The sequence below is a fragment of the Chiloscyllium plagiosum genome, unplaced genomic scaffold, assembly GCF_037043375.1.
Source record: "Chiloscyllium plagiosum isolate Xiang-an unplaced genomic scaffold, Cpla_swu_hap1 HiC_scaffold_31, whole genome shotgun sequence".
Taxonomy (NCBI): Eukaryota; Metazoa; Chordata; class Chondrichthyes; order Orectolobiformes; family Hemiscylliidae; genus Chiloscyllium; species Chiloscyllium plagiosum.
This window is the reverse complement of record NW_028270169.1, coordinates 20,688,151-20,712,793: the sequence shown is the minus strand read 5'-3', so window position 1 is coordinate 20,712,793 and position 24,643 is coordinate 20,688,151. Positions and strand designations below refer to the sequence as shown.

At 39.7% G+C, this 24,643-nt stretch overlaps 1 protein-coding gene across 3 annotated transcripts in view; it reads right to left on the bottom strand.

Moving 5' to 3' along the window:
• The window catches only part of gosr1 (golgi SNAP receptor complex member 1), a 98,221-nt gene extending 87,680 nt beyond the window's left edge, over positions 1 to 10,541 (bottom strand). The window contains exons 1-2 of one of the 3 annotated variants that reach the window (XM_043718400.2): positions 10,426 to 10,541; positions 3,182 to 3,296 (exon numbers count right to left, since the gene is read on the bottom strand). In XM_043718400.2, the coding sequence (XP_043574335.1) occupies positions 3,182 to 3,296; positions 10,426 to 10,456 (146 nt within the window). In that variant the 5' untranslated portion in view covers positions 10,457 to 10,541. Of the gene's footprint in view, positions 1 to 3,175; positions 3,297 to 10,168; positions 10,188 to 10,425 lie in introns of those variants that run through there. The other 2 variants (XM_043718399.2, XM_043718401.2) reach the window with 2 other exon arrangements.
• Positions 10,542 to 24,643: the final 14,102 nt, after the last annotated feature.

Sequence of the window (24,643 nt, the reverse complement as noted above, 5' to 3'; positions counted from 1 at the left end):
AAAAAAGGGAAGAAAATAACTCTGGGGAAAAGAGAAAACAACTGGCCAACAGAAAAAAGCTATCTATTTTTAAGAATAAATTGTTAAATATTGTTAATCTGTCCTGGTACTTCATATGTAAAAGTAGAAAGTGATATCATATAACATTATTGATGAATAATGAACAAATGCAATAAAATGCATCTCAAAATAGCAATCAGAGATAATGCAAATTATAGAGAAACTTCGATTATCCAAAGGACACAGGCGAGGAGTATTTCGTTCGGTTAATCGAATGCCAGATAATCGAATGCTGGATAACACAGTTTAGCCGAGCATCGGGACCATGCGATCTTGCCAGGTTATCCAAAATTCGGATAATCGAGGTTCCTCTGTAAAAGTATTCACAGAGCTAACTTGAGCATCATATTGTAAACTGTAAGCCAAAAAGGTCAAATCAAAATAAGGATGCAAACCTTTCTGTTCTTTATTTGTGACTAGATTGTGACCAGAAAGCCTAATATAAACTGAGAACATTTTAAAACTGAACAACTGCTGGAACACATTTGTTAAAATAGGAGGTAATACAGAAGGGAACAAAAGTGAGAACACCTTTCAACATTCCTGCATGTTTTCTCAAAGGCTATATTTCACTCAATGATCTATAGCAACCAACAAAAATCGTCAAGAACCTTAAACTAAGAGCACAATTAGTAAAGTAGGCATTTGGTCATACAGAGCTTGAGTATTGCTGCAAAAAGATACCTTGTTGAAATTTTTCATCCTGCACTCATCAGGACAATTTGAAAGAATACCAATACAAGTAGAAAGCCTGGGGGCCCTCTTGTGGTACAATGATAGTGTCCCTACCCCTGAATCAAGAGACTCGGGTTCAAGTCCCACCTGCTCCAGAGGTGTGTAATAACAAGGTTGATTTGGAAAATAGGTACAAGGAGAATGCCAACATTTATACCATGTTAGCAGGAAGTGCTAAATGATAGGCAGGTAGATTCTGATTAGTAGAGGTATCACCATGGAGAATGCACTTTTTAAAGCTGATTGACAATTAACTACTGTTTAAATTTTAAACCAGACAGGTCAACTGATGAGGACATTGCCCGGAGAAATGAACTAGCAAATGGACATTTGACAGGTTGAAACAGACACAGTGGGGTATATCTTTTGTTTTAACAGTTGCAAGTTGGTTTTCTACTTATATGGAAAAGGATTTCTCCAAACCTGCGAAGATCATACAGGCACATGGACAGCAATGCAGGTGCCCACTGCAAAGAATATCCAGGGAAGCTACAGACACCTGCGAAGCAGAGCTATATAATTGCAATCTGTACCTATGACCAAAGCATGAATTAGCTGAAATTATGAACTCAGCAACTCATACAGTTCAGTTTACTTTCAATGAAAGCATGTCCAAATAAATGGTGTTGCCATGGAATCCTTGCTAGGCCCAACCCAAAAAAAAAACAGGGCTTCATGAATTGCATCCCTTTACATATTTCTTACATAGGAGGGAAGTTTGTAATACTTGAATCTGTATCTAAGTGGAGGGCTGCACTTTGGCTCAGTGGTTAGCACTGCTGCCTCACAGTGCCAGGCACTTGGGTTCAAATCCAGCCTGGGGTGACTGTGTGTGTGGAGTTTGCACATTCTTCTCATGCCTGTGTGGGTTTCCTCCCACAGTCCAAAGATGTGCAGGTTAAGTGAATTGGCCACATTAAATTGCCCAGTGTTCAGGGATGTGTAGGTTAGATGCATCAGTCAGGGAAAATGTAGAGTAATAGGGTAGGGGAATGGGTTTGGGTCTGGGTGGGACACTTTTTGGAGGGTCAGTGGAGACTTGTTGGGCCAAATGGCCTGTTCCCACACTATAGGGATTCTATGATTCTATCTCCTTATGTGTCTTAATGGGGTCTATCCTATGTTCAAACTCACTTCTGAAATACAACAGCTAGTGGGTTACCTCCTACAACAATGAACAATCACTGGACTCAAAATATTAACTCTGCTCTTTTCCTCTCACAGATGCTGCCAGATCTGCTGAGTTTCTCTTCCTCCCACAGTCCAAAAATGTGCAGGTTAGGTGAATTGGCCGAGCAAAATTGCCCGTAGTGTTAGGTGAAGGGGTAAATGTAGAAGAATGGGGTCTGGGTGGGTTGTGCTTCGGCAGGTCGGTGTGGACTTGTTGGGCCGAAGGGCCTGTTTCCACACTGTATCTAATCTAATTTCTGCTTTTATTTCAGAATCATTTGTGACCCTTGGCCTGATCCTGGAAAGTGCCCAGTCTATCGCAGATTACCCTGAAAGGTTAAGCTTTTTATTAAAGTTTGAGCAAAAGTTGCAGTTTTACATTGCTACCATGCAATTTCGAGAGGCGTTCACCACTAAAAAGATAGGCAGAATGTCATTTTGGCTTGACAGTACTATCTCACTAATAAGTAATGTGAAATAATAATTTCGGTGCCAGTGTAATGCCAAGTATATAAACCACTTGCCAATGCCTGGAGGATTGTATCAAACAGCATATCTTTCAAGAAACAAGGTACTACACATACCCAACCAGCTCGTGCTTGGGACTTACAACACTCTCCAACATTTGATGCTATTCTGCATTTGACAGCAGTTGTTGAATAAAAGTGTGCAAAGAATTATGCTGACACGCAATTTGGGATTTTCAGTGATGCTTCCAGTGTGGCACACTTGCATGTACTGGAAGCTACATATATTAATTCAGAACCTCATTCTTTGCATACAAAAAGAACATGTACATGTACTGCACCATTTCATTTCTATGATTTATGTCTCAGGGCAATGTTCTAAGCAGAATCAACCTGCCTGGCTTAAAATTTAAAAATTCTAGCAGTTAAGTGTCAGTCTACAATAACTGGTGTATTCTTCATGGCAACTTCTCCAACCAAAGTCAATTTGCCAACCGATTAGTGCACTCCTATCACACAGTAGAAATGCTGGTTTTCCTTTTGCTTTGATGTTCTTGCAAATTATCTTGAGTGCAAGGCAAAAAGCTTTGCCAACACTTTCTCAGCAATACTCTAAGTATGAAATCATGGCTAATCTTTAAAAAAAATTAGTTTATATCTCCAATTGTTTAAAAAGCAAATATTTTCTTCACAGTTCAGGGAAGTATAGTTGAAAAAAAATAAAAGAAATTGCAGTGTAGTACCTATACCTGTCGCGTCGTCCATCTCGTGTCGTGGCACCATTATAACTTGTGCAAAGTTTACTGAAGGATACCAGCTTCAAATCAAGTTCGTTCTCCAGTTGCCGAGCCTGCTTCCGCAGGTCTATTTAAACAAACACAAGAGAAATTAAGCAACCTTCATCTAGATAAGAAAGAGGGAAATATTGAGTAAGGAGAAAGTTGGATCAGATTTTATAATTGTAGATAGGTTTTGCTCGAGTATCCTCAGTGAATGGAGTACAACTCACACCTGAAATCTGAACGGTATTAAATGAAATCAATTATCCAATCATTTGCAATTTATCAATAACAAAAGGTCATAAATGTAATTTGGAAAAGACATTCAAGCCAATGTCATTGAAACAAAGTCACTGCCGCAGCACCTAACTGGTTTCAGTTTTAAACCTCTTTCCAACAGTCCATTCCAAATGTCGATCACCTTAAGTAAATCACGAAGTTTAACTTATGTAGTAACTTTGCCAATGCCTCACAACCAAAGTAAATTTCAACTCCAGTCTCTATTGTAACGTAGGAGATGATAGCAAACAATACCAAAATCTGCTAAATGATATAAAATACCAATTAACTTGTGACAATCACAGATAAATGATACTAACGTACTAGGAAACTTAGCTGCTCTGTGAATGTGTTCTTATATCACCTTGGAGCGGAAACAGGGGTTGGATTTAACATCTTATCCTAAAGTTAGCACCTCTGACATTCCTTTACTTTGCATTGAAATCTCTGGACTAGCGCTTAAGGCCAAACTTTTCTCACTCAGCAGTATGGAAACAATGCTTCTTGACAGCAGCACTAATCTTAACTATAGTAGTTAGAAACTGTGTCCCAAAAAAACCTAAAAACTTACTCCTAAAAAAAACCCTAAGTTTTCACTGGTTGGAAATTTTCTTCAAAGCTGAACAGTCAATTTCTTTGGCGCCTCATAATTTGAACCCCCTAAACTCAAGATCAGCATTGTGGCTATTGTACTCACACCTTTGTATCTTGATGACCAGAAATCAACACAATAAGCGAGGTTGACCAAAGTACTATACAATGTGATCATGGCTTCAATACATCCGCATGATTATTTTTGCCACCAAAAGTAGCACACAGGAAATGCCATTACAGCTGACATTTTAGGAGAAAGTGAGGACTACATACGTTGGAGATCGGAGTCAAAAAATGTAGCGCTGGCAAAGCGCACCAGGTCAGGCAGCATACAGGGAGCAGTCAAATCGACATTTCTGGCATCAGCCCTTCATCAGGAATGTTATCAGTTGACATTTTAAGCAACTATGAACAAGGAGATATATTCTGGTTTACTCTTCTCCCGGATTTAAACACTATATTGGTGGAACTGAATGTGAGAAGCCATCAGCGTATCCCTCTCCAGCAGAGAGGCCACTGCCTAGAAAGGCAGAAAGATACCAGGGTTGTACAGCCATTTCAGCAATATAGTCGAGTTAAACCAGACTTAAAAGATGGAATATTTATTACTGCACATTAAGACAGTTTATCTGGCTATGTGAATACAGACATTATGTTGAGTGCACCTAATCAAGTTCTGTATTGTTATAAAGTTAAAAATCACACAACACCAAATTATAGTCCAACAGGTTTATTTCAAAGCACTAGTTTTTGGAGTGCTGCTCCTTCATTAGGTGGTTGTGGAGTACAAGATCGTAAGACACAGAATTTATAGCAAAGGCTTAAGTGTGATGTAACTGAAATTATATTGAAAAAGACCGGGATTGTTTGTTAAATCTCATCTTTTAGAATGACCATGTTGGTTTCAGTTTTTTCATATACAAATCCCAGAACATTTTTAAAAGTTACATTCTCAAGTGCACTTTAACAATAGGTGCCATATCAGCTCAGGCAATACACTGAAGGTGTGAGGTGCCCTGTGAGAGGCGGTCTGTGCCTCAATATTCAGACTGATTCTAATCTAAAAAAGGGATTTTCCAGAATCTTACATGGATTCATGTAGCTTTTGAGCAAATTAAAATAAAATTCTGCAAGTACAAAGCAAAATAAATGCATTATCAGTTACATCACACTTTGAACTTTTGCTATAAATTCTGTGTTTTATCATGTTAAAAATCACACAACACCAGGTTATAGTCCAACAGGTTTAATTGGAAGCGCTAGCTTTCGGAGCGCCGCTCCTTAATCAGGTGGTTGCGGAGGGCACAATTTATAGCAAAAGTTTACAGTGTGATGTAACTGAAATTATACATTGAAAAATACCTTGATTGTTTGTTGAGTCTTCCATCTGTTAGAATACCATGATAGTTTCACTTCTTTCATATGTAAATCACAAAACTTTTTTTTAAAATTAACTGTTACAATTAGTGACAGCCAGATAATATGTTGAAGGTTAGCCCTCGGTGTTCCCTGTCTGTGCCATAATGTTTGGACTGATTCGAATCTAAAAAGTGAGTTAACAGAGTCTTACATGGATTCATACAGTTTTCGAGCAAAGTAGAATGTAACTCTGCATATACAAATTCACCCCACAAACGTATACGTATATGTATATGTGTGCATGTGGGTTTTTGTGTGTGTCTGTCTGGGGTGGGGGGTTGTGAGTGTCTGTGAGAGACTCTATATGTGTGGGTGTGAGTGTGTAAAGTGATCTAAGTCTGTGAGAGGATGCATGTAAGTGTGTGTGTGTGTGTGTGTGTGTGTGTGTGTGTGTGTGTGTATAAATAGTGCAATGGTGGTCACCTGTAGTGTGACATGAACCCAAGGTCCCGGTTGAGACCCTCCCTATGGGTACGGAACTTAGCTATCTTTTATGATCTTATGCTCCACAACCACCTGATGAAGGAGCAGTGTACTGAACGCTAATGCTTCCAAATAAACCTTTTGCACTATAGGCTGGTGTTGTACAAGTTTTAACTTTGTACACTCCAGTTCAACACCGGCACCTCCAAATCATGTATTGTGATAACAATAGTTTTTAAAAAGAAGGGGAGTGAGGAAAATAATAGGTGATAAAAAAAAAAAATCACAGCATTTCTCCAAATCTCCAACTTGGATTTTCTTCTCTTACTGTTTTTTATTTTGCCTTTATTCAGATTTCTGATCATATTAGTATTATTCAGAACATCAAACAAAATACTTTTGTTACAAGTTACGACAGGTTTGCAATTTCTATTTTCCTATTTTTTATACACATCACCCTAGACTACATTCGGACTTTGCCTGTTCAGTTACCTTTCTTCCACTTTCCAAATAATTTCTGTCTTCTCAGCAGATGAAACACATCTATGAAGAGTGATCTCTGCAGATAACACATTTGGCGCAAGGCTAACTGAGGTAGAAATAGGGCAGTTTCTCTTCTCTACAAATGAAATCAATAACTTAGCCAACTTCTCTATTCATGCGTTTGGAGAGACTGATCATCTCCGTGAAAAATCATAGCTGTTAACCCATGTCCTGTCATTCAGTTAAACGGTTACTTGGAGCACCACCATCTCAAGTACTTTTCAGAAAATTATTCCTGAAACTACATTACAGAAATCCCCTGTAACAATTAACTCATAATTAAAAACGACAATTTAGTCTCAAATTCCCTTTATAACTGAATATTGACTTAAAACTAAGTATTGCATTGGTGTTCAAGTCAGCAAAATTTAGACACCACTAATATTACGAAGGCATCCCCTCTATGATATTAAAACATGAAAACCAGCACAATTAACACAAGTAAACACTCATTCATGATATCCACCTCTATACCTTGCACAGAACACCTATTGAGAATACATTTCAACTGAAGTCATGATTCAGATAAAACTTCAGAGTAGGAACATCAAGCCACTCAGCACATCAAGCCTACACCACCATTTAACTAGACTGTGACTGACCTTCTCCTCAATACCACTTCTACATACTATGATATCCCATAACATCATTAGTCTCAAGAAACCTATCAATTTCTGTCTTGAACATATTCAGGATTAAGCTTCCACAGCACACTGGCTGGAGAATTATAAGTTCAAGTCATCATCTTAACTAGTCAATTCACTCATGGCTAGGAACTCACTCCAAATCATGCTTTCTTCCATATTTAATGGTTCTTCCCCTGCAACATACAAAACTATTTTTGTATCAGTGCACCTCTGAAGTACTAAATAAGTCTTTTATCACAAACATCTTTAAAAAGATGGCAGACAACACTTGACAGTCAGAATTAACTTTACACATACAGCACTCCATTTTGCAGAATTCAGGAATGTGCATAGCAGGTTTGCCAGTCACTAAAGAGATGACATTGTTTCACATTGTAATCCTTTGACAAACATGGGAATCTCTCATCTCTTCCTGTTTACAAGACAGTCAATGCATGATATACAACAAGAAAAGATGTACAAATCAACAAACACACATCCTCATGAATTCTACTTGTAAACATTAGATGGATCACTGGTTGACATTTATCTTTTCAGTAGCTAACAAACATGCTATGTACTTTTACTGAAACACAGGGTGCACGTAAGGTCAAAAAACAAAGAACTGTGGATGCTGGAAATCTGAAACAAATACAGAAAGAGCTGGAGAAACTCAACAGGTCTGGCAGCATCTGTGGAGAGAAAGCAGAGTCAATATTTCAGGTCCAGTGATTCTTCTTCAGAACCCAGTATTATATAAAAAGACTGGTGCAACTTCAATAGCTTTGTATGTCCCCATGATGGAAGCAAACTGTAAATTGCATACTAAAGCACAAATCAATGATTTTTGCATATTAATACATTCATCGCTAATTTTTAATGGTCCTGAAATTGATGCAAAATGGCATCAGAAGCAAAAGTGAACATTTGGGAAAAGTTGACTGAATGATGTTATACAAAAGACAATAGCCTTGCTGAAGTATAGAACCTTGGATTGTTAAAACATCTTGACATTTTTGAATCATACTTTCACTTGTCATTTACACTTTGCAATCAAAAGTTACAAAAAAAAAGTTTAAATTTTCACAAGGACTTCATCCAGTTTTTGTTGGTTATCACTGAAGTGCATCCAGTTTCAGAAGTTAAAGGAGTAATTTACTTGTACGGCAATTCATTGAGCAATACGACAGTTATAGAGTCATAGAGATGTGCAGCATGGAAACAGACCCTTCGGTCCAACCCATCCATGCCAACCAGATATCCCAACCCAATCTAGTCCCACCTGCCAGCACCCGGCCCATATCCCTCCAAACCCTTCCTATTCATATACCCATCCAAATGCCTCTTAAATGCTGCAATTGTACCAGCCTCCACCACTTCCTCTGGCAGCTCATTCCATACACATACCACCCTCTATGTGAAAAAGTTGCCCCTTAGGTCTCTTTTATATCTTTCCCCTCTCACCCTAAACCTATGCCCTCTAGTTCTGGACTCCCCGACCCCAGGGAAAAGACTTTGCCTATTTACCCTATTCATTACCCTCAAATTTTGTAAACCTCTACAAGGTCACCCCTCAGCCTCTGATGCTCCAGGGAAAACAGCCCCAGCCTGTTCAGCCTCTCCCTATAGCTCAAATCCTCCAACCCTGGCAACATCTGTGTAAATCATTCCTGAACCCTTTCAAGTTTCCTTTCAAGGAGACCAGAATTGCACACAGTATTCCAACAGTGGCCTAGCCAATGTCCTGTACAGCCGCAACATGACCTCCCAACTCCTGTACTCAATATTCTGACCAATAAAGGAAAGCATACCAAACGCCTTCTTCACTATCCTATCTACCTGCGACTCTACTTTCAAGGAGCTATGAACCTGCACTCCAAGGTCTCTTTGTACTATAACAAACTGTTTTCCATCTGCTGTTACTTGCAAGCAAGCACATAAACGACCATCTCAAAAATGTAACTTTGGGAAAAAGAGTATCAAGATAGTATAGCCATGAAAAAATGAAGTATATTGAGATACATAAAAATGAATTTATTGGCACTAAATTGAAGTGAGATTTAGGCATGGCTGTCAAAAGAAAGAAATAAGCAAACATTGGAACTGAGAAAGGAAAGTTCCTATAACTGCAACTACACTTCAAAAGTACTTCATTGGCTGTTAGGGAGTAAAGCTGGAACATTCTGAAGTTGTGATATAAATTGCAGAAATGTAGATCTTTCCTCAACTGCAGCTTATGGATGGATTATAAAATACTTTGTTTTTAAATTGCTTTTAATCAACTTATTTGGCCATGTAACAATACATCTCTGGGGCAATTGGGACTTAAGTGCAAATCTTCTGGTCCAGAGTTAAGGTCAAAATCACTGTACCACAACAGCCCATGTAAATGCCAAATTACATTATAAATCAGAGAATATATTAATCCACAAAAATCAAATCCAACCTCCTCCTGTGTAAACCTGAAAGTTGAAACTATATAAAGTGAAGTTGAAACTTTATTGCTGGAACAGCACAGCAGGTCAGGCAGCATCCAGGGAACAGGAGATTCGACGTTTCGGGCACAGGCCCTTCTTCAGGATTTCTCCACTATATAAAGTGAAGCTATACAGATGATAAAGAGATTCCTGAAATTGTACAATACAGACTTGTATTCCACTCAGGTAAATATTTTCTAACCAACCTGTTCAGAGATATTATTGCACTACTTGGCTCAGAGATAGGGACACTATCAGTTCACCACAAGAGCCTGAAGACATTGCACACTTCTTGAGAATGTAGGACTAGAAACCAGGGCTTCTAGGTGAGAGGCAGGAGCACTAGCACTGCACTACAAAGCCTCTAAAGTTACTAAGATATCCCAGTCTGCTGTGTGACAGGCAAAGATGGAAACTTGTTCAGCTGTTCCTTGGATATTCTATAACGTTGGGTTGGACAGGATTCTACCCCACTCCCCCCAAATTCATCCAGCTGCCGACTGCCAAGGAGGGTAATGACACTCCCACATTATAGGTCGGGGGGGGGGGGGTCAGGCTGAATACTTGGCAGCAGCAGCCGGGTTGCTGATACTCACCGCCCACTACGCAGATGGACTTTTAGATATCATCAGGCAGTCGCTCTCACACGTTACTGGAGGATGGCCTAAGAGACTTTTACTGCCGCTGGGGGGGGGGGGGGGGGGGTTCGGGGGTACAGTTGGGGAGGATGGGCAGTGGGGTGGGGGGTTAGAGTACAGGTTTGGGGCGGAAGGGGTAAACGCTTTACGCCTTCACGGTGTGGATTTTTATCCGCTCGGCTCCCACCCCGCGGCCCGTCGCCCCGACCCCTCACCTTCCCAGTAGTTGCTGTTCCCCGCCGCCATCTTTGTTTTCCAACGTCACCCACTTGGAACACTACATTACCACGGCTTTCTGAGGGAGGTCTCTACCAGCAGCTGACAGAGAATAAATACACTTGCTCATTTGAACAGAAATATCACCGCAGAGTGCCGCAGTATGTAGATAATTTACTTTAATCTAACTTCGAAATATCCCGTAGAATCCAGTCTATATCTCATACCGGATAGACAATGTTGATCGTACTCCCCTCCAGAATTATGGTACATGCCACATTCTTAAAGGGGCCAGTCCGCAGCCAGCCCAGTGCGCACGCGCGCAGCTCAGGGTCAGCTGTTGCGGCGTGTGATGTGTCCCTTTCTCTTGCTACATTTTCAGGGCCAATCAAACTGTGGGAAAGTTAGCGCCAGGAATCAAATGCAATCCCGAAGCTACGATGCAAAGGGTCAAAATTTGTTTTGTTTGGAGCGTGAAAGGATGTTGCATAGCAAAAAAAAAGGGGGGGAAAAAAAGCATTGTGAAAGAAAATGCCCCAAGATCAACAACTTGAAATATTAAGTCTGTTGCACTCTTTACTACCGTAGTCTGTAACCCAACGGTGTCAGATTTCCACTATCTGCAGCTTTTTATATCTAATTTTAGAACAACCAACACAAAATATCAGCCGAAAGGGGCCAGATTCAGAAAACAATGCAGCACCCAGGATGTTTGGTTTTTGAGGTAGTTACAAAGATTAAGTCTGGAAGATCCCGTTCACACTGCCTTCGCTGTTCAATTATTATTTTGTTCAATCTAAGCATTCTCTAAATAGTTTTTCTCCCACTTTTCTTCGACCATTTATGTTAAAGTTGAGACTCTTCTAAATATAAGCTGAAAACTGACAAAATGCAAATAATTTAAAGGTGAAAATCAAGTCCATAATAAAAACCGAAAGAACTGCTGATGCTGTAAATCAGAAACAAAAACATAAATTGCTGGAAAAGCTCAGTAGGTCTGGTAGCATCTGTAGAGAGAAATCAGAGTTAACATTTCGAATCAAGTGACCCTTCCTCAGAAACATTAATTCTGATCAACTCCATAATATTTGTTTACAGAGTTGTACAGCACGGAAACAGACCCTTCGGTCCAACTCAGGCGTGCCGTCCAGATAGCCTAGTTTTGGTCTCTCCTATTCTGGGAAAAATATTTTGGCTAATCAGTCTATCCATGCCCCTCATGATTTTATAAACCTCTATAAGCCTATCAGCCTCCGACCCTCCAGAGAAAAAAGCCCCAACCTATTCAGCCTTTCCTTATATCTCAAATTCTCCAATCCGAGTAATGTCCTTGTAAATCTTTTCTGAACCCTTTCAAATTTAACATCTTTCTTAAGTAGGGAGACCAGAATTGAACTCTAAAAGTGGCCTAACCAATATCCTGGACAGCCATAAAATGACCACTGATGAATGCATTGAGTACAGAAGACACAAGAAGACACACCTTCTTCAACACCCTGACTACCCGCAACTCCATTTTTAAGTAACTATGTGCCTGCACTCTTTATTCGTTAACATTCCAGCATGGCATGGTGGCTCAGTGGTTAGCGCTGCTGCCTCACAATGCCAGGGACTCGTGTTCGATTCCCACCTTGGGCGACAGTCTGTGTGGAGTTTGCACATCCACCCCGTGTCTGGGTGGGTTTCCTCCGGGTGCTCCGGTTTCCTCCCACAATCCAAAGATACGCTAGATTGCTAGTAGTGTTAGGTGCATTAGTAAAGGATAAGTATAGGGTAGAGGAATGGGTCTAGGTGGGTTACTCTTCAGATGGTCAGTGTGGACTTGTTGGGCTGAAGGGTCTGTTTCCATTCTGTAGGGAACCTAATCTAAAGTTAAGACAGTCTAAATCATGGAGAAACTGATCCCTTGGTTAGAGGCATACCTGGCACAAAGGGGGATGGTGGTGTTTGTAGGAGGTCAGTCAACTCAGTTCCTAGGCATTTCTGCTGAAGTTTCTCTAGGTCCTTGGCAGAACCATTTTCAGCTGCTTCAGCAATGACCTTCCCTCCATCGTCAAGTCAGAAATAGGGATGTTTACAGATGGCTGCACAGTATTCATCACCATATATGGCTTCTCAGATACTGAAGCAGACCGTTCCCAATTGCAGCAAAACCTGGACAATATCTAGGCTTCAGCTGACAAATAATATTTGCACCACACATATATAAGGCAATGACCATCTCCAAGAAGAGAGAATCTAATTATTGCCCCTTGACATACAATAAAATTTCCATCATTGAATCCACTACTATCAACAACCTGGGAGTTACCATTGAGAAGAAACCAAACTGGAATAACCACAAGTGAAACTTTAAAGGGTTCAGAAAAGATTTACAAGGATGTTGGAGGATTTGAGCTATAGGGAGAGGCTGAATAGGCTGGGGCTGTTTTCCCTGGAGCGTCGGAGGCTGAGGGATGACATTATAGAGGTTTACAAAATTATGAGGGGCATGGATAGGGTAAATAGACAAAGTCTTTTCCCTGGGGTCACGGAGTCCAGAACTAAAGGGCATAGGTTTAGGGTGAGAGGGGAAAGATATAAAAGAGACCTAAGGGGCAATGGTTTCACACAGAGGGTGGTACGTGTATGGAATGAGCTGCCAGAGGAAGTGGTGGAGGCTGGTACAATTGCAACATTTAAGAGGCATTTGGATGGGTATATGAATAGGAAGGGTTTGGAGGGATATGGGCCGGATGCTGCAGGTGGGACTGTATTTGGGTTGGGATATCTGGTCGGCATGGAAGGGTTGGACCAAAGGGTCTGCTTCCATGCCGTACATCTCTATGACTCTATGACTCTAAGTACTGTGACTACAAGAGTAGGTCACAACTTTGGAATCATTCAGTATGTAACTCACCTCCTGACTCACCAGAGTCTGTCCACCATCTACAAGTTACAAATCAGAAATGTGATGGAATACCACCTACTTTCCTGAATGAATGCAGCTTTAATAACACTCAAGAAGTTTGACACAAAGCAGTCTGCTTGATTAATACTGTATGCATGAACATTCACTTCCTCCGTCACTAACACTTAGTAGCAGTGATGTGTATTAGCAACAAGATGTACTGCAGAAATTCACCAAGGTTCCTTAGACAGCACTTTTCAAACTTATGACCACTTCCATCTGTAAAGACCAGGGCAACAGATGTATGAGAACACCAATACCTGCAAGTTCCACTCCAAGCTACTCACCATCCTGACTTGGAAATATATCACCATTCCTTCAGTGCCACTGGATCAAAACCCTGGAATTCCTTCCCTGCGGACATTGTGGGTCAATCTTCAGCAAACGGACCACAGCAGTTCAAGAAGGCAGCTCACGACTACCAGCTCAAGGGTCCTAGAGATGGAAAATAAATCCTTTTGCAGTCAAAGATGCTTACATCCTGTGAATGAATAAAAAAAAGTTGAAAGCCAACTCTGTGAGGTACACTCCTTTAGGTTAATTGTCATCTTTATTTAAGCATGTCGAGAGAGGGACATTTGATAAATGTTTATCTTGGTAACCCTTTACAAGCAGTACTTGAATCACAGTGGTGATTGTACACTCAAGCAAAGAACTGTACAGCTATGTTGTTCTTTGCTAGCCCCATGGAAGATTGGTAAAAGTTATAAAGTGTACGTCTGTATTGTCTTTACAGGATTAACTACAAGATTTAATCATATTGGGCACATTCTGAGCACATTCTGATAATAGCACTCTCTTCCCCGAGTCATAAAGTTCCCAATTCAATTTAAACTCCAGGACTCTAGTACTGAGGTAGTCCCACACTGTCAGGAGTGTGGTCTTTTAGTTGAGATATGCAGCCCCTGCTCAGATAGAGTTTAAAGATCCACACAACTATTGCACAGGAAAGCAGAGAAGGCACCATCAGTGTTCAGAATAATTTTTTTCTCAATCAGTATCACAGACCAAAAATCTTAGTACGGTTGGTGTGAGTTTTCTTTGTGCATATTGACTGAAATATGTTTACTAAATTAGCAACGACTATGTTTCAAGATGTACTTAATCGGAAAAAGGCACTATAAATGCAAGCTTTTCTTTCTTCCAATTAGTGTGCAAAGTCATTTGGTTAATTTGCAGGAATATTCAGCACTGTGGGGCTGGGTTAGCACAATTGCTAAGATACTATTGCTTAGTGTGGTGGAGAGTGATGCCAAAGGTGCTTCCTCAAACCCTGTGCTGACTTAGCTGTTTGTGGAGGCATGTCTCCTTCCCTTGCCCTCACACTACATGTGGCTCTCTAACATAACATTGTCCTTTGTGGATTATGGCTAGTTGCATTGTGTTTTTCTACAATACAATTATGATCTTCATGTGTGTATTGGTATCATTGGATCAAACTTATGGTTAGTGGAAAATATCATTTGTTAGACTGACTTAGAGACCTCCTAATGGGTTTTTGTACTGGGTTAGAAAGCCATTTTGAGACTGCATATCCTACAAGGTACCTAAGACCTGAATGAACAGGGCAAGTAACTGTGTATCACCATAATCACTCAGTGTCGGAGTTTATGCACTGAACCTACTGGATTGTTAAAAATGGACTTAATTCAGGGTTTTGCCCATTCACTATAAAGGGCAAATGCTCCCTGACCACTTTTCCAGCATGTTTTATTGTATTCATTCATGGTATATGAGCATCACTGCTTGGGCAAGCATCTATCCATAATAATCCTGAGAAGGTGATGGTAAGCTGCCTTCATGAACAGCGATAAAATCACACAACACCAGGTTATAGTGCCTGATGAAGAAGCAGCGCTTTGAAAGCTAGTGTCTCCAAATAAATCTGTTGGACTATAACCTGTTCTTGTGTGATTTTTAACTTTGTCCACCCCAGTCCAACACCGGCTCCTCCACATTCATGAACAACTGCAATTGTTTGGTGCTGTTGGAGAAGGAATTTCAGGACTCCGACCCAGTGACAGGGAAAGAATGGAGGTATAGTTCCAAACCAAATTGGCAGATGACTGGGAGAGAAACTTGCAGGTATTCCCAAGCACCTGAGTCTAGGACCAGAGGACATAATCTCAGAATAAGGGATCACCTACTTAAAGCAGAGATGGGGAAGAGTATCTTCTCACAGAGGTTAGTGAATCTGTGGAATTCTTGACGACAACATATTCAAGGCTGAAATAGACAGATTTTTAATTAGTAAAGCAATTAAGGACTATGGGGAAAAGGCAGTAAAGAGGAAATGAGGACTATCAAATCAGCCATAATCTCATTGAATGACAGAGTAGACTAATGTGCTGAAAGTCTAATTCTGCTGCTCCGTCTTATGTCTTGTGTGCTACTCTTGTCTTTCTAGGTAGTAGGGGTTATGGGTTTGGAAGGTGCTGGTAAAGGATTCTGAGTGCATTATTGCTATGCATCTTGTAGATGGCGCACTGTTACCGGTGTCTGAATGTTTTCTGAAATTGAGTCCTCTCATAATTGAAACAAACACTGAGAATGCTGGAGAAACTCAGCAGCCCTGGCAGCATCTGTAGAAAGAAAGCAGAGTTAACAATTCAAGACCCGTAATGGTAGATTTGGAGGAAGTGAGTGTTTAATCTGGTGGGCTGGGGCATGCCCATTAATGTGCCTGCTTTTTCTTGATAGCTGTTGGTGTCAAGTTTCTTGATAGCTGTTGGAGCTGCACTTGTCCAGTTAAGTGGAGAGAACTCCATCATGCTCATAACTCATGTTATGGACAGGATACAGTTGTAGAACGATTTCTCCTTTTCTCAACTGACCACCAGAGGATAGATATACTGGAAAAGATTAGTTTTAACCCTTTAGTACTGTGACTTTTCAGAACAGGCACAGAAAGGGCTTTCTTTTAAATTTAAATCAAAAGGAAGGATAAACATTTTTTACACAGAATCTGTAATGTAATCATAACAAATACTCAGTCCTCATTCACACTAAACACACAACTTTAAAAGGTGATTTCTAAAGCTGAAGCATGCACTTAGTCCTGAAAGTCAATATTGTACTAGTTTTCACGAAGGTTACCAGAAACACTGTTGACCTGAATATACCCTCTTGGTTCACTGAAGGAGAAATGGATGTTAAAGATCTTTGTTCATTAAATCAGAATGGTTTAATACAGTGGGAGGTGATGGCCTAGTGACATTATCATTAGACTATTAATCCAGAGACCCAGATAATATCCTGAGGATCTAGATTCAAATCCCACCACAGCAGATTAAGAGTCTAATGGTGACCGTGAAACTGTTGCCCATTGTTAGGAAAAACCCATCTTGTTCTCTAATATCCTTCAGGGAAAGAAATCTACCATCCTTACCTGGTTTGGCGTACATGTGACTGCACTCACAGCAATGTGGTTGACCCTCAACTGGGAAATTAGGGATGGGCAATAAATTCTAGCCTGGCCAGTGATGGCCATGTCCCATGAATTAATTTTTTAAAATGTAAGGTTATTGGTATTTCTAGTTAAAGTTGTGGCCAAACCATGGAGTAAAATGATAATATGTAGGCATGAGAAAAGCTTCACTTCTTTGCTTGAGGTGACTTTTTGAGTCAGGATTCTTTCCTTTTTAAGATAGAATCTCTCCCTTCTGAGATCTTTTATCCACATTGCTTTCTCTTGGCTTCTTTAGGAATAATACAATATTTGCTATCTCAGCCAGTTTCTGTCACATGACCACAATCAATAATCCCATTAACCACACAAAAAAAACTGATGGCATAAGCTATTGTTACAAATGGGGAATGAATGGTGGTCATTTGGATCTTCTCGTAATAAAATGGTTTCCTTGACATCCACCTTTAAGTGATTTCAAGTTTGCAGACATCAAGTCAGGAGAATAAAAACAAAATATTGCAGAAGCTAGAAATCTGAAGCTAAAGCAAAGCATGCTGGTAAATTTCTGTTCAGAAGTTATGAACTTTTAATGAAGAGTCATATCTGACTCAAAACATTAACTTCTCTTTTTCTCTCCACATATCTGCTGAGTTTCTCCAGCATTCAGATGTGAGAGGACTATTGTGACTCAAATTCAGAAAACATCCAGATACCTGTAACTGTTAATTCCACAAGGGATCTGCTGCATCTTACTATTTCTTCAATGGAAGGGTCCCCAGAAAGCCATTCATATTTTAGTGATTTTCCAGATACATGTCCAGGTATGAGTTAATCCTGTCTGCAAATAAACTATAAAAATGCCACTTTTCCTCTCATTAGACTCCATTTTGTCATTAAATTGTCAAAGTTCTACGTTACTGAACAAAGAGACCTTGGAGTGCAGCTTCATAACTCCTTGAAAGTGGAGTTGCAGGTAGATCGAATAGTGAAGAAGGCGTTTGGTATGCTTTCTTTTATTGGTCAGTGTAATGAGTACAGGAGTTGGGAGGTCATGTTGCAGCTGTACAGGACATTGGTTAGGCCACTGTTGGAATATTGCATGCAATTCTGGTCTCATCTGGTCGGCATGAACAAGTTGGACCTAAGGGGTCTGTTTTCATGCTGTACATCTCTATGACTCTATTTCTCTTAAAAAGTAAAATTGTCTATTGTCTTCATACATTTATTGGCATTTGCCATAACTACAACACTTAGGCCTTGTAGACAGTGGACAGATTTTAGGGAGTCATCAGAGGTGATGGTTAGACTTTCTCTTATCAGAAATGGTCATTGCCTGGCACTTGTGTGGCATCAATGCTCATTGCCACTTATCAGCCCAAGCCTGAATTTTGTTTGGGTCTTTCTGCATGAAGAAATGAACCACTTCAATATAACCACTTCATAAAAGTTTTTTATGGGTGTTTATTACCTAAGTACAAAGAAAGGCATATACGTCCATGTATTTGAATGCCACGTCTCAGAGAGATATGAATAGCACAAAGTTCTTGAGAAACAAAACACCAACACTTTAATAACAGGGAATGTTGATAGCACCACTATTTGTACTGTAAAATCCAGCCATAATCTGCTTATAGTTCTTAAAACAAATTTAGCCGTAACTGACTATTGATTTCAGACAGCCTTCACTTTCTTATCTCAAAGGTAAATATTATAAAGAAATGATTCTTTCATACTCCTGTCGTATCAAACGAGAGCCAGCAGATGTGATCTATTTGGATTTCCAGAAGGCATTTGAAAAGGTGCCATACAGAAGGCTGATAAATGAGTCCATGCTGTTAGGGGCATGGTACGTGCATGTTTAGGGGATTGGCTGACTGATGGAAAGCTAGAGTGGGGTTAAAGGAGTCTTTTTCAGGATTTCAAAATCTGACTAGTGGTCAGTGTTGAAACCACAACTGTTCACATTATACATCAACAATCTGGACAAAGGAACTGAGGGCATTGTTGCTAAGTTTGCAAATTACACAAAGGCAGGTAGAAGGACACGTAGTGTTGACGAAGCAGAAAGGCAGTAAACAAACTTGGACAGGCTAGGAGAGTGGGCAAAGAAGTGGCAGATGGAATATGATTTGGAAAAATGTGAGGTTATGCACTTTGGTTGGAAGAATAGAAGAGGAAAAACTTTGGAAATCTGAAGTACAAAGGGACTTAAGGTTAACCTGCACATTCAGATAGCAATTAGGAAAGCAAATGCAATGTTAGCATTTATTTCAAGAAGGTTACGAAGAAGATCAGGAATATACTAAGGTTGTATAAGGCTCTGGTCAGACCACACTTGGAATATTGTGAGCGATTTTGGGTCCTATATCTAACAAAGTGTGCTGACTTTGGAGGAGGTCTGAGGAGGTTTACAAGAATGATTTCAAGGATGAAGGTCTTGTCATATGAGGAGCGGTTGAGGACTCTGGGTGTGAACTGCAAGGAGTTTAGAAGGATGAAAGGGGACCTGATTGAAACTACAGAATACCAGGAGGCATGGATAGAGCGGAATTGGGGAAGATGTTTCCATTAGTAGGAGAGACTAAGACCCAAGGGCACAGCCTCAGGCTGAAAAGATGATCCTTTAGAACTGAGATGAAGAAATTCTTCAGCCAGAGTGGTATTTAAGACAGAGATAGACAGGTTTTTGTTTGGTAAGGGGATCAAGGGTTATGGGGAAAAGGCAGGAGAATGGGGTTGAGAACCATATCAGGCATGATTGAATGGTGGAGAAGACGCTATGGGCTGGATAGCCGAATTCTGCTCATACATTTATGGCATTATCCCTGATATTTTGGCACTAGATCATCATAAAATCAATCTGTCCGTACATCTCATCGCATGTCTGTTTGTGTTTAGACATATCTAATTCCATTAATCCTTGCTAATTGCTGATGCAGTCTAATGTACTGCTGTCTGTTCTACAATGTATTCACTTTTACAAGACATCTTCAAACTAATCTTTCACTGCAAGATTTTATTCCAGCTATAGACTTTATTTATAGAATTTATACAAGTACATTATATAACTGTTTGAAATTCAGATTACATAAAGTGCCAAGCTAAATCAGTTTCTTTCAGTCATATGTTACTCATTACATTTGTAGTTATTTACAATATTCATTGCATGTCAAAAAGACGGCTTCAGAGATTTTACCAGTTTACAGCTCCTCAGTTTACTGTTGTTGTAAGAACTTAGACAGTGACTTTTCTCCATTGTCTCTACGCCTGTGACAATGCTGTCACTTCAGCAATGACTTGGAGGTGCCGGTGTTGGACTGGGATGTTCATAGCTAAAAATCACACAACACCAGGTTATAGTCCAACAGGTTTATTTGGAAGCACTAGCTTTCAGAGTGCTGCTCCTTCATCAGGTGGTTGTGGAGCCCCTTTAACAAGGTTATTTTGTTCTTGGATTTTTTTTAAAGAGATCATAAAGGCAGAGGTGCCAAAGTATTTGGGAGGAGCTTAGATTAACAATGGTAGGGGTTTGCGTAGTTCTCCCACTTCAAGTTTTTTCTAGTTTGGTTTAACTGTAGCAGACAGAAGCTGCTGCAGTGCAGAAAGGTTCCAAGCCCCAACAGATGATTCCTCTCTAACCTTGCGCCCTGAAATCTCTTTGGAAGTTGTTCCCCCCTGCCTGTAAAAACCTTTTGTTTGAATTTACCTTTTGCCAAGGGGTGTGTTTATGGGCTGTTGCTGGATTGGAGCAGTTCCTTAGTTAAATTGCTTTGTTGGGTTAGTTAAATTTTCCAACAGTTGTTATTCTAAATTCCATTTTCTTTTAATTGTGTTTCAACTGTAGTGTTTAAATAAATTCTGTTTCTCTTGTTGCCAAGTCGTTTAACCAGCTGCACCATTCCTGGAATATCCACTTCACATCTGCCTTTAAAGTAAGAAAAAAAGGTCTAGGCTACCTTCTTAAAATATTTTGAGAGGGGGTCTGGCCTGGTCCGGTCCATAACAAGCCATTGCCCCAATCCTTTTGTGTGTCCCTCAGCACAGAACCTTGGACATTGGAATGTGTTGGTCTGCAACACTCCATTGCAGACTATCAGCTCACATTAGAAGACAAGCAAGGTTCGAGAAGACTGAAGAGTGTCTTTCTTTGAGATAATAGTCCTCCAGCTATGATTGATGTTTGGCTTCTTGTGTAGCCCTTCAAACAGCTCAGAGCAGAGAGTCCTGTGTCACAGCCACCTGCAACAAAATCTTTGCATCTCTTTCAGGACGCTCTTTGGTGAATTTGCATTGTGTTAAAGATTAGAGTATGTCTGTACATGAGAGAAGGACAAGATAGGGTTCCTAAGGATTCACCTCCTCATTTTCTAACTTGTGTGTTTAAAAACCACTCACTTCAAAGGAAGTCAAGACTTTGCAAGTATTGGGATCTGTTATTGTTCAGTCTTTTTCTCTGCATTAAGTTTGATCTTGCTGACAAACCGATAACTGGCAACATTGTGAGACCACTTAAAAGAATACTGACAGATTTGTATGCAACCTACTTCCCATTCTAGCTTTTCTGAAACTAAAAATGAATACTACTGCCATTTAGATTGTTAATTAATTGTATTAGAAAAACAATTAACACAGTGATAATGGACCAAGTGTTTCAGCTGTAAATATATGACTAGTTGGAGTATGGAGGAGGCAGTCTTGATGAAGGGTCCTGCCCAAAATGTCAAATCTCCTGCTCCTCTGCTGCTGCTTGACCTGCTGTGCTTTTTCCAGCTTCACATTTTGTCGACTTTTTTTCCAGCATCTGCAGTCCTCACTTTCGCCTAGTTGGAATATGGACATGACATGGTAAGCAATGCAGCAACTAGACTGTTGACTGAATACTTTCCATTTTTAAATGTATTAGATGTAATATTTTAACTTACATATTTTTGTTTACCTGCCAGATTACTGACCGGTAGCTATAAATGACAGCTTTAAGTTTCATACCTGCTCCATATCTATTTCTAGAATTCTATGGGTATTATATTCAACACTGCCATTAACTACCATCATATAAAATGTTGCATTGTCTTCTACAGCGTGGCAAACAGGGCAGTTTTACAAAACAAAACTGGCACACTTTGCCTATGAAAAGAATCTAGTGTTATACTTCTCAGAGCTTGCTTCATGCCTCTGCATTGTTTGTTGTGATTCATAGCACAATATTTTACACCAGCACAGCCACCTTCCAACTTGAGCTGACGCTAATCTTTAAGCAGCTGCAACATGTGCAGGAAATTCCTCTGCCAATCCAGTCACAAACTACAAACAGTATACTCACAGACAGTACGATCACGTGGCACAATTAACAATGTTAACAGGGTCATTAATCTTGACTGTGATGAAGTTGAAGGCATATGCTTTATCTTTGAGAGGGTGAAAGCTGACAAGCACCTGACATGTCAAAGTATACTGGACAATTTGAAGATGTAACATTTGGGCTGTAAACTAGATAAATGAGTTGCTTTCACAGCAGTTCAAATTTCATCAGTTTAAATTATGCCACAAGACACTAAAACCCAATTGAATTTGAATTTTACTGTTTTGACAACATCAAACCAATGAGATGACGAGATGTTTTGCGGTAGAAAACAGCAGGCATTTTGGACAGTTAGCCAGAGAAAGAGCACCACCTGCCATTGTCAGACATACTGCCTGAAAACTCAAAAGAATGATACCTTTTCATATGAAAAATCTGTGCAGCAGAAAACAGAAGATGATCCAGTGAGATCTACAAACAGAGGAAGATCAACACTATGGTTTTGAAAATTGATTTGCTATAATTTTAATACAGGTTTTATCAGATCAGAACATTGTTATAGAGTGGGAGACACATAACAAATCTTCATGACAAAGGAGGTTTAGAGTTGTAAATAGTTATTGTTTAATGTTCACTTTTGGAGTTAAGAATAAAATTGTTATTTTTTTCATTAAATAGTGGAATTTAGGTAGTTCTCTGTCACTCATACTTTAACAAATTATGAGGTGAGGTGAGCTTGTGTGTTTGGTTTAATTAACAGAAGGGTTTACCACCATGTTGCAACATTATTTATAGCCCCAAAGTTGGTTGGGCACAAATTCTTAAATTTCCACAAACACTGTGGAAGCTTCACATAAAAACTAGTAGACCACTTAGACCCCAAGTTTACTCTACAATTCTGTTAGATCATAGCTGATCCGATTGTGACCTCAATCTCACTTTTCTGCAAGCCTTGTACTCTTAGACTTTCATAAGAGTTTTTCTTTCAGCCCTTGAAAATATTCAAAGACCTGACTTCTGCACTCTTCGGGGGACAGGTGTTTCAGAGAATCTGGACCATTGGAGAGAAAAAAAATCTTCATCCTTCTTTTTAAACTGTATCACATACTGCAGTTAAGTATAGGCCAGTTAGTCTGACATTTGCTGTTGGGAAAATGCTAGAATCCATTGAGGAAGAAATAGCAGGATATTTAGAAAAGCTTAATATAAAACAAAATCTATGTGGTTTTGTGAAAAGGAAAACATGTTTGACAAATTTGTTAAGAGCTCTGAGGATATCAAAAACAGTTGACAAAGGGGAACGGGTACATGTAATGTATTTTGGATTTTCAGACCACAACAGAAAAGGTCTAAAAAAAAATTGCACAAAGTAGGAGCTCACCAGTATCAGGGACATTGCATTAGCATAGATTAAAGATTAGTTAGCACATGAAAGACAGTGTTGGGATTAATGGGTCTTTTTCAGGTTGGAAAGATGAAACCAGTGCCATAATGATCAGCCCCAAAGTCTCAATTATTTATTTATATTAGTGACTGGGGAGGGGTTAGAGTGCAATGTTTCCAAATTTGCTGATGGTACAAAAATAGGTGGGAGGGCATGTGGGATGAGGGTAGGAGGAACTTGCAAGGTGATATGGATAGGTTAAATGAGTAGGCAAAAACTTGGCAGCCGGAGTTTAATGTGAGGCAGTGTGAAACAGTACACTAATGTAAGAACATTCAAAAGAAAGACTTATTTATATGGAGAAAGATTCCTAAAAAATGCATTGCAGAGCATTTTCTTTTGCATGAAACACAAAGTTAGGTTACAGGTGTAACGAATGTCAAGGTGGCAGAGAAATTTTGGCCTTTATTGCTAGGGGTTGGGAGTTTCAAACAGGGCAGTTTTGTTCTTACAGTATAAGGGGCTAGTGAGGCTACATCTAGAGTACTCTGTACAGTTTTGATCCCATATTTAATAAAGGTCATGCTGGAGTTGGACACACTTCAAAAGCAATTCACAGGTCTGATTCCTTGGGTGAAGTGGTTGACTTATCAAAAATAGCTTTTAATCATTAGACTTTAGAAGGATGACAGACTGATGTTAATGAAACATACAGGAATGAGGAAGCAAGACAGGGTGGATATTGAGATGCTACCAATCATGGAGGAATGAAGCCAGAAGACAGTTACACAATCAGGGGACACTTGTTTAAAACTGAGATGCAGAGGACTTTTCTCTCAGAGGTTAGTGAATGCTTGGAATTCTCTATCAGAGAGGCTAGATAATGTATTTAAAGATGAGGTAGATAGATTTTAGCAATATCACTGAGTTAATGGCTATGCAGAGTGGATGTGAGAGGGGTGTAGCAGATTAGCCACAGTCTTCTTGATTGGCATAATGGGCTGAAGAGCCTAATTTGTGCCTATTTGCACTTCTACAACTGAAATTTGTGTTTAAAAAAAACACGCTGAGCACTGTACTGAAGTTCAATTTCAATACATTTTTAAAGGCTCAAAAGAACTTACCAATCCAACAACTGACATTTTGAAATTGGTTGGATTAGATATAGGATGTGC